The sequence below is a fragment of the Odontomachus brunneus genome, unplaced genomic scaffold (assembly GCF_010583005.1).
Source record: "Odontomachus brunneus isolate Ranch 3 - 2012 unplaced genomic scaffold, Obru_v1 Obru_scaffold_013, whole genome shotgun sequence".
NCBI classification, from domain to species: domain Eukaryota; kingdom Metazoa; phylum Arthropoda; class Insecta; order Hymenoptera; family Formicidae; genus Odontomachus; species Odontomachus brunneus.
Genome location: NW_022639463.1, coordinates 59,576 through 72,142, shown reverse-complemented (window position 1 = coordinate 72,142; position 12,567 = coordinate 59,576). Strand labels below are relative to the sequence as shown.

The following is a 12,567-nucleotide window of genomic DNA, read 5'->3' as shown; positions in this document are numbered from 1 at the left end:
GAAAAAATAGCACTGCTCGCTTAAATGAATCTCTTCGCACTGAATTTTATTGACAAATGTCTAACCTCTAAAATGCAGCCAGTTTCAGATGTCAAAATAAATTACACCTACAACTAACGTCATCTAACTGTGAGCCGCAGGAACTAAGTTTACCACCTAATATATGCCTGCTTTCGTTATTTCCGTCTCTTAAGCCCGTATCAGACTATAGATTAGAATTGAGATTGAATTGAAATTTAGCCAATCAGAGCAAAATTCACTAAGCTCAAGTTTGGTGAACTTTGCTCTGATTGGCCACTTATTAATTCAATCTCAATCCTAATCTATAGACTGCGTTCGCTTTGGGCGCTTACGCGCTGTAAGCGTCATTCTATCTTTATCGCTCATTACATACGGGAAGAAGATAGAATGACGCTTACAGCGCATAAGCGTCCAAAGCGAACGCAACCACTGTCTGATACGGGCTTTAGGCCGGTATTCATAGGCATGGTTTACATCGTGCACTTGATACGCGTATTAAATAGTAACTTTCTATTAGATAATCTTAATATCGACGATGTATATAAATAACGGTATATTAAGCTGGTATAATATTGATCAAGAAGACTTATTGTATCGATTGAATGCGTCATTGATATGCATTGTCAATATTAAGATTATTTAATAGAAAGTTACTATATAGTACGCGTATCAAATGCACGATGTAAACCAAGCCATTGTCTAATCTTATTTCAAGACTGTCGTAAGTAATGCTTAAGAAGCAAATACGACTCTGTGATTGGTTCATGACATCTTAAGACAGGGTTGTGTTCAAATTCTCTACTCGGGTGCACTCTATTATTAGAAACAATATAGTATGTGTTACATATACTATAACACTTCTAGTAATAGAATTCATCCGGATAGGAAATCTGAACGCAGCCCTGGGCAGCGATCACGTAACTTCGAGCGGAACTTTTCACTTTTCACTTTTCGCTCTATCGATTTTATTAAACTTTTTCATTGTTCACGCAATCAAGGCTGCGTTCCGAAATTCACTGCCAGTGCTGAAATTCTATAGTATACGTGACATGAACTATAGAATTTCAGTACTGGCAGTGAATTTCGGAACGCAGCCCAAGTAACTCTATGCGTGAAAAGCACAAATTACTAAACATGGTTCTTATATGATTTTAATATCAGCCAAATCAGCTATATCCATCGGCTAGAACATATTAACCTTAAAAACAACGCTATAACCTTAAAATTGTTATGTTTCATGTATTTCATCACAGCAGTAGCATAATATATTCCGCATTCATCATGTTACTAGATTTTCACTTTTCCGCCAGCACATTTTATGGCTAACAAGTTCACGTGAAAAGTTTCACGTTTCCACGTTTCGTCGAGTTACGTGATTACGAGTTCACGTGAAACTTTTCACTTTTCATCTTTCCGCCCTAGGGGAAAAGTTATATGATCGCTGCCCTGAACGCAGTACTTAAAATGATCTTAAATATAAGATCGGATTAAGTATCGGATTAATATAATATCGGTCTTAGACCGGTATTCATAGTCAGATCTTATATTTAAGGCCGTCTTAAGTTTATCTTCAGATGATGAACGGATCATTTCATTGGCTATGGAGTATCTGAAGATGAACTTAAGGCAGTCTTAAAAATAAGACCCAACTATGAATACCGGCATTACAGTTGGTTAGTTTGATCCACTTAAGGGGAAAACTGAAAACTTTACCGACAGAACACTGACATTTTTCTATAAAGTTTACGTCGTATTGGTTACACAGAATTATAAATGTTTTTACGCAATGAAAATACGTGCAAAAATAAATAGAAACATTGCTCGATATGTGACAAAAACGAACAAAACAATTTTAATGTAAAATCTCAAGCTGGCATTTAGCGTAATATTTGCCTAATCCAAAAGCTCCGCAGCTTGTGCATACCGAAAATGTGGATGCTCCAAATAGGAAAATTTGAAGAACATTGCTCTACCTTTGCATCTGTATTTGGAAGCTTAAAAATATCGAAAACGTTTGCAGAAAGATTTCTACACATATATGGTTAAGTTTTCCGTTGAATATGGTAAAACAAAGCAACACACTTTCATGTAAGTTCTGTATATACAAGAAATACGAAAAGGATAGCGTGATTATGTTAGTGGCTTGGTTTACATCGTGCACTTGATACGCGTATTAAATAGTAACTTTCTATTAGATAATCTTAATATCGACGATATATATAAACAATGGTATATTAAGCTGGTATAATACTCATCAAGAAAACGTATTGTATTGATTAAATGTGTTGCTGTTGATATGCATTGTTAATATTAAGATTATCTAATAGAAAATTACTATTTAGTACGCGTATCAAGTGCACGATGTAAACCAGGCCAGTAACGATCGTTTCTGTATTATCGATTGTTCGAGTTCGTCATCGACTCTAGCATTCCCCTTAACGCTCCCAACGCCGAGAGCTATTCTATCTTTGTTGTTCGAGGCGTTGCGAGCGTAAGGGCTATCGCACACAAATTGACATAACTGCATATGCATAGCATAAGATCGTATGGACCAATGAGCATCGAATATTAAGCATCGAACACCAATATGGCGACTTAATACTCGATGCTCATTGGTACATACGGTCTTATGCTATGCATATGCAGTTATGTCAATTTGTGTGCGATTTTACGCAGCGAATAAAAGCTGGCGTTTCACCCCACTCCATCGTTGTTCAAAGCAGCGTTTAAAAGCTGTTCGCTATCACCTGTATCCTTTTCATGGAGCGAATAAAAGCTAGCGTTTTATCCCCACTTCAGCATAGTTCAAAACAGCGTTATAATGCTGTTCGCTGTTGCCCATATCCTATTCACCACGTTTAACCTCCTGTATAAACTGCAATAAGTATAAAAATAGAGTGTTATAATCGAGATATGGAGTATATAAAATATTATAGATGTACAGTGGCGATTATAGGTAAAGTTCGAAGACGATATATAGCTGCTGTAGTTGCAGCGATGTATTTGTTAAAAAAAGAAAAAATACATAAGACAAAAAAATTAATTAATTTAATATAAATAAATAAGATACAAAGAGTAGCCTATAGGTTATAACCTATATAAATATGCTGACTATATATAATATATACCAACTTCGTTCCCAGCAAACACAGAACATAACTGTAATATAACACAGGAGTAACATGTAATATAACTGCTGTTATACACTATTAATATTGAGGTTACTTAATTTCCTTTATAACTGCGATATAACTATATTATAAAACTGTTATGTTATTATGTTATTTACTGGTTAAGTTACATCAACAATATAACAGCAACATAACTTTAATATAACATGTTATATAAGAAGTCTAATGTTTGCATTAAATTTCAGTTGTGCAATATTTTTATACACAAATGTAAAATTATATTTTAGGTGTTTCTCGTATATAAAATGTGATATTTTAATATATGCAAGGATCGCTATAACGATATTATAAAACTAGAGTTCTTACAAAGAGTCTAATCATAACCTTACTCGTCGTTCTTTCACTTACAGTACCTTCATCAAATGCAGTATTAATGTTACGCGTTGTCTCGGCTGCAGTATGACCAAGTTTGAACTCGTACAAGTAAATTATACGAATTTCTTTATTTTCCATCACGCGTTAATGCAAACTTCTATGACTAACAGTACAATATAGAAAGAAAGTTATGTGCACTAAATCACATATGGATCATGTACTTTTCACACAATATACATATACCGCCCTCTGTAAGAAAGAAAAGTAATCTATAGGGGTGGGAAATTCAAAATACTGAAAATGGCCATTTTATTTGCACCAACCTAATATATATATATATATATATATATATATATATATATATGAACTTTTTTTTCCGGGAATCTTAAATCCGAGCATATTAATACAAAGTTTTCATGGTTAATTAAAGGTTGTTTCGCGTGATTAAATTAATGTCATTTCAATATTTGTCAAAATATTGGGAGTGTGCATTAATTTTAAAGGATTTTCAAGAGATGGCGTAATTAGTACTATATCGCATCGGGCCATATTGTTGCTACCTTCATGTCAAAGCACCATCATGTGGCTTTAGTTTTCAGTATGTGTCATTTTGCCGAAGTGTAAAATGAAAAACAACATCGTTTTTTAAGCATTGAATATGTCGAATTTTGTGCCAACAAAACGCAATTTGCGGGAAGCTTTGCTTTATTGTTTTTATTTGAAGAAAAGTGCTGCTGAAAGTCAACGAATGCTGTCGGAAGCTTATGGTGATTATACTCCATCGATTTCAATATGTAAGTACTGGTTTCGACGTTATAAAAAAGGTGATTTTGACACGGAAGACAAGGAACGTCCAGGCCAGCCGAAAAAGTTTGAAGATGAGGAAGTGGAAGCTTTACTCGATCAAGACCCGAGTCAAACGCAAGAAGAACTTGCAGAATCATTAAATGTTGATCGATCAACGATTTCCAGACGTTTGAAGACTATTGGAATGATTCAAAGGAAATTGGGTGCCGTACGAGTTGAAGCCGAGGGACGTCGAAAGGCGCAAAATGACCTGTGAATTGTTGCTTCAGAGACACAGAAGAAAAAGTTTTTTGCATCGTATCGTGACGGATGATGAAAATGGATACGCTACGATAATCCAAAGTGCAAAAAATCATGGTGCAGGCCAGGCGAACCATCAACATCGACCGATTATTCATGGCGCTAAGCTTATGCTCTGTATTTGGTGGGATCAGCTGGTTGTAGTGTATTATGAGCTGCTCCAATCTAACGAAACCATCACTGGGGAACGCTACCAATAACAGTTGATGTAATTGAGCCGAGCATTGAGGCAAAAACGACCAGATTACGCGAAAAGACACGACAAAGTAATTTTCCAACACAATACTCGGCCACATGTTACGAAACCGGTCAAGGAAACGTTAGAAGCGCTTAACTGGGATATCCTACCACACCTGCCGTATTCTCCAGATATTGCTCCTTCCGATTACCACCTATTTCGATGGATGATTCATGGCCTGTCTGAGCAGCGCTTATGAGGATACCAAAAAATGGGTTGATTCATGGATAGCCTCAAAAGATGTGTCGTTCTTTCGACGTGGAATTCACCTATTACCAGAAAGATGGGAAAAAGTAGTGGCTAGCGATGGACAATATTTTGAATGATCAATTTGTAACCATTTTTTCACAATAAAGCCTTATTTTTACCAAAAAATCCCTTAAAATTAATGCATACTCCCAATAGAACTACTTAATCTTGAGCTAACGTTTTAGTTATTTCACATGCTACTTTCCATTATCATGCGATAGAGATAATTACAACATTGTATTCTTATGCAAAAGAAAATTTAATTTACTGAGGTATTATAGCAACATTTTAGTAACAACATTGACTTTGGTGCTATATAGGTCCTTTTCTAAAAATATTTTAGAATATAGAGAAATATATGATATACAAGTATCGCACTTTTAAATTTTGAAAATTAAATCGAAATTAAGAACCTGAAAAGAGATATAGTATTTGATTTGATATTCTTCAGTAAGAAAAAATTGACTACAGATTGTGTGTTTGAGGAATTGAGCGATTTATCTCTAAACAGTCCGCTAATATAAATATATATTATTAGTGAGTTATGCTCTCACTTCATTGTTAAAAAAAAAATCAGGACGCGTCGTTTCGTCGGTATATAAATTTTAGCGGAAAAGAAATCATGGATTATATCTATTTAAATTTTATTTTATATGCAACTTGCGTGTAGTAATGTGAATACATATAGCGATCATTTATCGATAATCAGGGATTTCCTTGATATGTTCGATATCCGCGAGATTGTTTCACGCGTATTCTATAAATAACGGTTTAATGAAAAATTAGATATCCGATACATTAACAAACGGAAACTTGAAATAGCCACCAATCTATTGCTTCTCTAATATAATATAAAACGTTATGAAAAGATACGTAGAGCAGATATCTTTTATAATAGCTATTGTAGCTAGTACTATTTAACTAGAAGATACACTAACGATATCTAAAGATTAACAAATTCGATCAAATTCAAATATTATAGTTCTAAATGATACATATAAAGCTCGTCGATACTTACGTCGTATAGCTTTTTGCGGCTAGACATTAGGGACGAGAAAGTGTACGAACGAAAATCATTTTTATAATATATTTATAAACTCATACAGAACAAATATCCAAAATACATCTTATGGATATCCTATAGATATCGCGATATTTATAGGATATCCATGAGATGTATTTCGAATATTTGTTCTGTATGAGAAGTGTAGTTACTTTTCGCAAACCGTAAATTTTTTTTCGATGATTCTCTTACGCACAGATCATGCTTTAGAAATCTATTTCAGAGCAAACGAGAAATATCAATTTATCTGAGCGTGGCTCATTAAAAGCGATCATAAGTTGCGTCGTTTACTCTTTCGTTACTGATAACTGCTTGAAAAGATAATTTCAGTTAAGTTTTCGATTTTTGTCGACCTTTTGTCGGACATGTTGAATTACCTTTAGCTTTACAAATGGAAGAAAAATGTGCAGAGAGACGCAAATTTACAGAAAAGATATTTGAATAAACGTTACATGAATAAATGTAAGTTGTAAGACATATATATAGCCGTACATATGTATTGTCGTACATATGTATGGATATACGTTTGTACACGCTTCTTCTGATCGAGTCAGGAGCGTATCAAATGGTCACGATTGCGAGGCACTATTCACGAGCTCGCTTGCGCGCTATATTGCATTGGTTGAACTTGTATCAGTTATGACGGAAGCCGAAATGATAGCACACAAGACGTCACGATTGCAACGGATGAGGAGAGGAAGGATTTAGAAAAAAATATTAATACTTTTACTATGCTTTTATCCATCGAGTAAGAATATAATGGAAGATCACTGTTTACACCTAGATTAAATCATTGTCATCCAACCATTGTCATAAAATCGATACGTTACTATACAAGCCTATGGCTCGCAATCGTGACTATTTGATGGGTTTCTAACTTGATCGAAAAAATAAAGAGAGAGAGAGAGAGAGAGATAGAGAGAGAGAGAGAGAGAGAGAGAGAGAGAGAGAGAGAGAGAGAGAGAGAGAGAGTACGTGTGTGCGTGTAAGAACACATCAACGTACCGACGTAGGTATTACCCGAGCTTATATGTCGAGAAGATTACAATGCATTAGCAATCATCGTAAGATTGCACTTTCGATGATATAGCATGACGATTGAATAATTGCCGTCGCATCTTTTCTTTCGCTTTCTCCTTCTCCTTAACATATTCACTAGTATACCACAAATTAAAATACATCCCTGAGAATTGCTATTGACATACATCTCCGGAAGAAGATACTATACGCATCTTTGATTTAATAAGGAACGTTATCTCGTATATAGGCTTGCTTTCGATATTCGTGACGCACGCAATTGTTCTTCTGATTTCGTTGCAAGCATATCTTGTGCGTTTTCAAAATGAAACATTTAGTTTGGAGCACGTCGAAGAAGATTTTGCCTATGAAATCCGCCGATGCAGTCCCAGCCATCTTCAAACACGTACGGAATCTGTAAGCAGCAAACGGATAGGAAGGGGGTCAGTGCGAATGCGATATACTATGGATGCATTTGGGGAGCACGCTACTAACGCTACCGTATTCTTCTATCTTTATCGCTCCTTAGATATATAACAAGGATAGAATGACACGGTAGCGCTGAATAGCGCTAATAGCAAGCTCCCCGAACGCACTTTATATATATCTCGATTTCCTGCCGAACGCGATCGATCGATTCGCTACTCACCGTTCGTCGCAGGCGCAATGCATCATGCTCGAAATTCCCCAATTGAAAAAACCGTAACGCGTTTCGAACGCCGGTATGAAAACAGGACAAGCTGTGTCGTGTTTTCGGCAACAGGCGTCAGCTACGCCAAAGCCGCCTAGATTGGTGTATTTAGTAGCACGGTGACCGCGGCCGCACCATTGCGTCCCTGGCATCATGAATAGATCTCTTCGATTCCGGCTCCGACTTTGGCCCCGACTTTGCTTTCGATAGTTTCGATCGTTTGTCGATCTCGCGTATTTCCTGTATGTATTACAAAACAAGTTATCTTTTAATAGGAACGGCTCTGGGTTTACGTGGGCTGCTATCAAGCCTTCACACAACCACTATTCTCTACGATATTTTCAACTGAATTGGAGGAGAACCAAGCCGTTTTCCCTTCTAGTAGCCACAGATAGCCACAAATTCGCGAGATTGATTCGCAATTGTTTGTGTACAAACGTGTACAAAGAAGCGAGAGGAAGGAGAGTTTAGGACGAAATGACAGCCATCGATCGTCATCTCACTCTGGAGAGTGGTCGAGAGAATATCGGCGCGGGAATATATATACTCCTACCTATGTCGACGTAATCCCACGACTCGACCTCGTACACGCATTCTCGCACGATAGCACCAACGATCGAGCTCCGACGTCGACAACAGCCAGAGGAGGTCATGGGGTATCCTCGAAGCATCCTTGTCTAGTTGGAACACCTCGATCGACACTTTGTCACCGTCACCGTACTCGTAGTAATAGACGTTGCGGGAGCTAGGTAAACACTCGCTGTCGTCCCACGGTACAAGCCTCTCGTCGATGCAATCGGCCAGAGTTTCACCGGTGTGTATCAATTGCAGCTTTCTGCTTGACTTTTCAAGCCAAACTTGTCGCAGTGTTACGTTCCTGTCTCTACATCGGGAGGATAAGCATTATTGTAGTCTTACTTTCATGCATATGTCGCGTCGTAGTGTTTTACATCACGTACGATTACGGACGAATCGATCAGATACATCATTTTCACTCGCGGGATCGACGTTCCGCGTAATATTCAACAAGTAGCGTCGATACATTTTTTGTTTTTTTTTTTTTCAATTTATGTCAGTCTTTCTTCTTAACGCGTTTTTGTCAGCGTAACGTATTAGAGGTCGTGCGGTAAAGTATGAAAATGATTTCACGTCGTAATAAATTATTCACCCGACACGTCGAATCGGGATCTCTTACGACGGTAAAAGAGCTTTCGCCCCACGTTTAAGTGCAAAGTGACGCTTCGTGGTTGTGGTATTCTGTGGTATCCTCGTGAGAGCATCGGCAGATGAGTCCCACCTAGGAGGCTAAAACGGGACGGTGATATCGGTTTAGGTTTAGGGTTTAGGTCCGGCGCGCGCAAGGGGCCAATCCTGTCCCTACGTAGAGGCTTCCGCGAGAGAGACATTCGCTCGTCAGCGTTCGTTCGCAGAACCTAATCCTTGCTTACTCGACTCGTCGCTTTTCGGCTTAAGAGCTCGGTTGGCTTTGTGGTTATGTGTCAACGAATGCTCTCCTATGCTCCCTTTTTTCATTTCTCAATCTATATTGTGTGCGTGTGTGTGTGTATTTATGTATACATATGTCAAACAAAGGAAAAGACGCTTTTCGTGTCTTTCGTAAGCTTTGCACAGTCGGCGAAATAATGAAGGAAGAATCAAATCACATTCGTTTTTATGCGTCCATCTTCGTTTATATATTTAATACAAACGCCAATACAGCGTTATAATTGTGTTTGTATGCAAAACTTAGTACGGCTGACAAGGATTCACAGAGGCCGTTTTACACAGAGGCTGTATCACACGTTCTTCGGAACGATGGATGGCATTTGAAAGAGCTAACCGGCGCTATAAATGTATACGTAGCAGCCAAGCTCCCACGTATATTGGCAATAGTGAAAGGCGGCTTTGTTTTCTCGCTCGCCAACCGAGTTCCCGAGCTTCGATCCTCCCTGGCTACACCGGAGCAGAACGGAAGGGATAGGAAGAGAGATTTGCCTATATATCCGAGAAAATGTTATTCTGGTAAAGAGGATAGACAAGAGGTTGTTCCTATTTGTTTTGCTCGCTACGATAACATTCGGGACTGGTCCTTCGAGAAAGAACTATTCATATGTAAATCTGAAATTCATAAGTAACTTTGCCGATTTCGAAGAGATGCGCATATGCGTACTATTTCCAAATAATCTGGCCGATTTGCGCGACCGATTGCCCCATTCGAAGTGACAAAGCTGTTTATTTGTTTATTCGATGTTTCGCTTGAAGCGTGTAAACGTATGAGAAAAGGGAAAATGTGTGTGTATGTGTCTGTGTAATGTGCCATTGAATAGATTCGTATGCAAATTTTCTCTCCCTCCTTCTCTCCCCTGGTGAAAATGATATTTAATAATACTTTACTTAAACTCTTGTTTGCACAAAGAACTCTTTTCTTCAGAACAAAAGTGTTATTAGACATTTGATACTTTTTCTTACTGTTTCATTTTTCCGCTAGTATGTTTCCACATCTCACTCTCCCTCTTTTTTCCAATTATATATGTGTATATATATATATATATATATATATATATATATATATATATATATAACATACAGCAAACATAATTTTTAAACATTATTTATTTTCGTTTTTAGATACGAATCAGAACGTTTAATGTGCCTACGCTTATAGTTACCTAAATCAATTCTGTATCGAAATATAGAGACAATTATGCCCACCCCCAATTAACGACAGTCTCTTTGGCGCAGACTCCAGGCCACCGAATGATTCGTTCCAATCGTCCATCTGACAAGATCCTGATGACCGATATATTCTGACTGGAAGATGTTCCGATGAATTTGGATGAAACGTTCGTCGATCGTGCGAAATATGTACCTTCTCGTGGCGAAGCTCCGACACACGGTTGCGTAAGAATCAATCCTAATGCTAACAGCAGTAGTAGCATCAAGTACCTGTGCGAAAAAGTCCTCAAGCGTGACATTCGGTCCATTTGCGTAATATATTTATATTACATGTCACAGGGAGAAATCGCGCTTTTATATGCATTAGTAACAAGACAAATTTCCCGTGAGGCTCTGGAAAAATATATTGGCATCGAACATATCCTCGATATTTTTTCTCTTACTTTAAAAATATAAAAAAATTATTTAATAAGACGCTAATTTGTACACATACATGTGGTAATTCGTTTTGTATACACTGCATCATAAATGTCGATAGAGCTAAAGAATGTTCGTAGTGAAATTGAATCATTCGAGTAAATCATTCAAAGCTTTGCTAATAAGAGTAAAGCCGATAGAATGTTAAAAGTTTAAGAAAAATGCCTCTTTGCGAGTAGGGTAAGGGACTTTCAGCTATACAATTTATTTAACGAAACGCTCTGGCAATTAAATTACAGCATCAACACACACTATCAACATACAAATGTAATACTCATGTATATATATGCGCGATATGTCACGAAACTCTCCAAAATTATAATTTCACACTTTATACTTTGATCAATATAGAAAATCGTTTTTCTTTCTGATTCTCTTCAAGATGCTAACAATTTTTTAATTATGAATTGTCACGAAAAAATACGAAGCACTTCTCACCATTCAAATTTTACATATGTTATCAAATAACAAAGTCTTATCGTTCTGTCCTGCTCTGTGGATAGTTATTTAATTTGGAAAACATTTGACTTGACGCAATTTCAACGCGACATTCATAAACACTACCATATTTAATGTCACAAAAAGGAAAAGTCGCGAATGATAGTTTTCGTTTGATTATCGCCGAAAAAAAATTTTCGAATCATATTGGAATATGTCTCATATGTTTCTTATATCACGAATATGATACAACTGTTGCGAATTTCAAGCCAAGGTCGGAAGTATTTAAACTTTCTTCGTGTATTTAAACTTCTTGTATTTAAATTGGAGGCAGTTTGATTTTGTGTATCTACTACTTTTTAATACGTCCTATTATTACGTTTCGTAAGTCGAGAAAATCTCAACTCTTCGAAACTGCACCAAGTGAATATTGAACGTACCTCTTTGATACACTCATCTGTACGGTCCAAGATTCCGACATATAAAACTTTCTGGATCTTGGAGCACGATGGATTCGAGTAATGCCATATGTCTGTTCCTTTGCCGCTCACATAACGTCGACGTCAAATTGAAGAAAGAGCTCGTAGAGCTTTTCGTAATCTCTCATTTATTAAGTTTATGCTTTTTCATTCACGATTGTGTCTTTTTATTGCGAAAAGTAGCGACATATATAATAATTTTTTTGAAATTTTTTTTAAATCAGTAAAAATAATCTTTGTATGACTGAGATTTCTCGACGGATAAAAAGCGCTATCAATGTGGAGTAAAACTGCAACGTCACAATTGGATACAGATAAGATATCGCGCCAGTTGAAAACGCGAAAGGACAGGGCAAAGGACAAACGGTAAATCGGCGAACGGTTAAGTCACGTGATTGTTTGGCTCAAATCTTCGAATGTCTCGTAGTCTTTACTTTCGCTCGCTTTGTCTCTCTCTCTATTTGGGTGTTTGTTTTTATTTTTGTTCCTTCTTAAATGCACTACACAAGCGAACACACACACATATATATACGTATATATATATATATATATATATATATATATATATATATATATATATATATATATATATATATATATATACA

The 12,567-nt window shown here is 36.8% G+C and overlaps 1 protein-coding gene across 3 annotated transcripts in view; it reads right to left on the bottom strand.

The window, feature by feature from the left end:
• Positions 1 to 5,748: 5,748 nt before the first annotated feature.
• LOC116841080 overlaps positions 5,749 to 12,567 on the bottom strand; it is a 7,217-nt gene continuing 398 nt past the window's right edge. For 2 of the 3 annotated variants that reach the window (XM_032808600.1, XM_032808601.1), the window contains exons 2-6: positions 11,924 to 12,462; positions 10,605 to 10,838; positions 8,446 to 8,775; positions 7,851 to 8,132; positions 5,749 to 7,616 (exon numbers count right to left, since the gene is read on the bottom strand). In XM_032808600.1, the coding sequence (XP_032664491.1) occupies positions 7,424 to 7,616; positions 7,851 to 8,132; positions 8,446 to 8,775; positions 10,605 to 10,838; positions 11,924 to 11,964 (1,080 nt within the window). In that variant the 5' untranslated portion in view covers positions 11,965 to 12,462 and the 3' untranslated portion in view covers positions 5,749 to 7,423. The remainder of the gene's footprint in view (positions 7,617 to 7,850; positions 8,133 to 8,445; positions 8,776 to 10,604; positions 10,839 to 11,923; positions 12,463 to 12,567) is intronic. The other variant, XM_032808602.1, reaches the window with a different exon arrangement.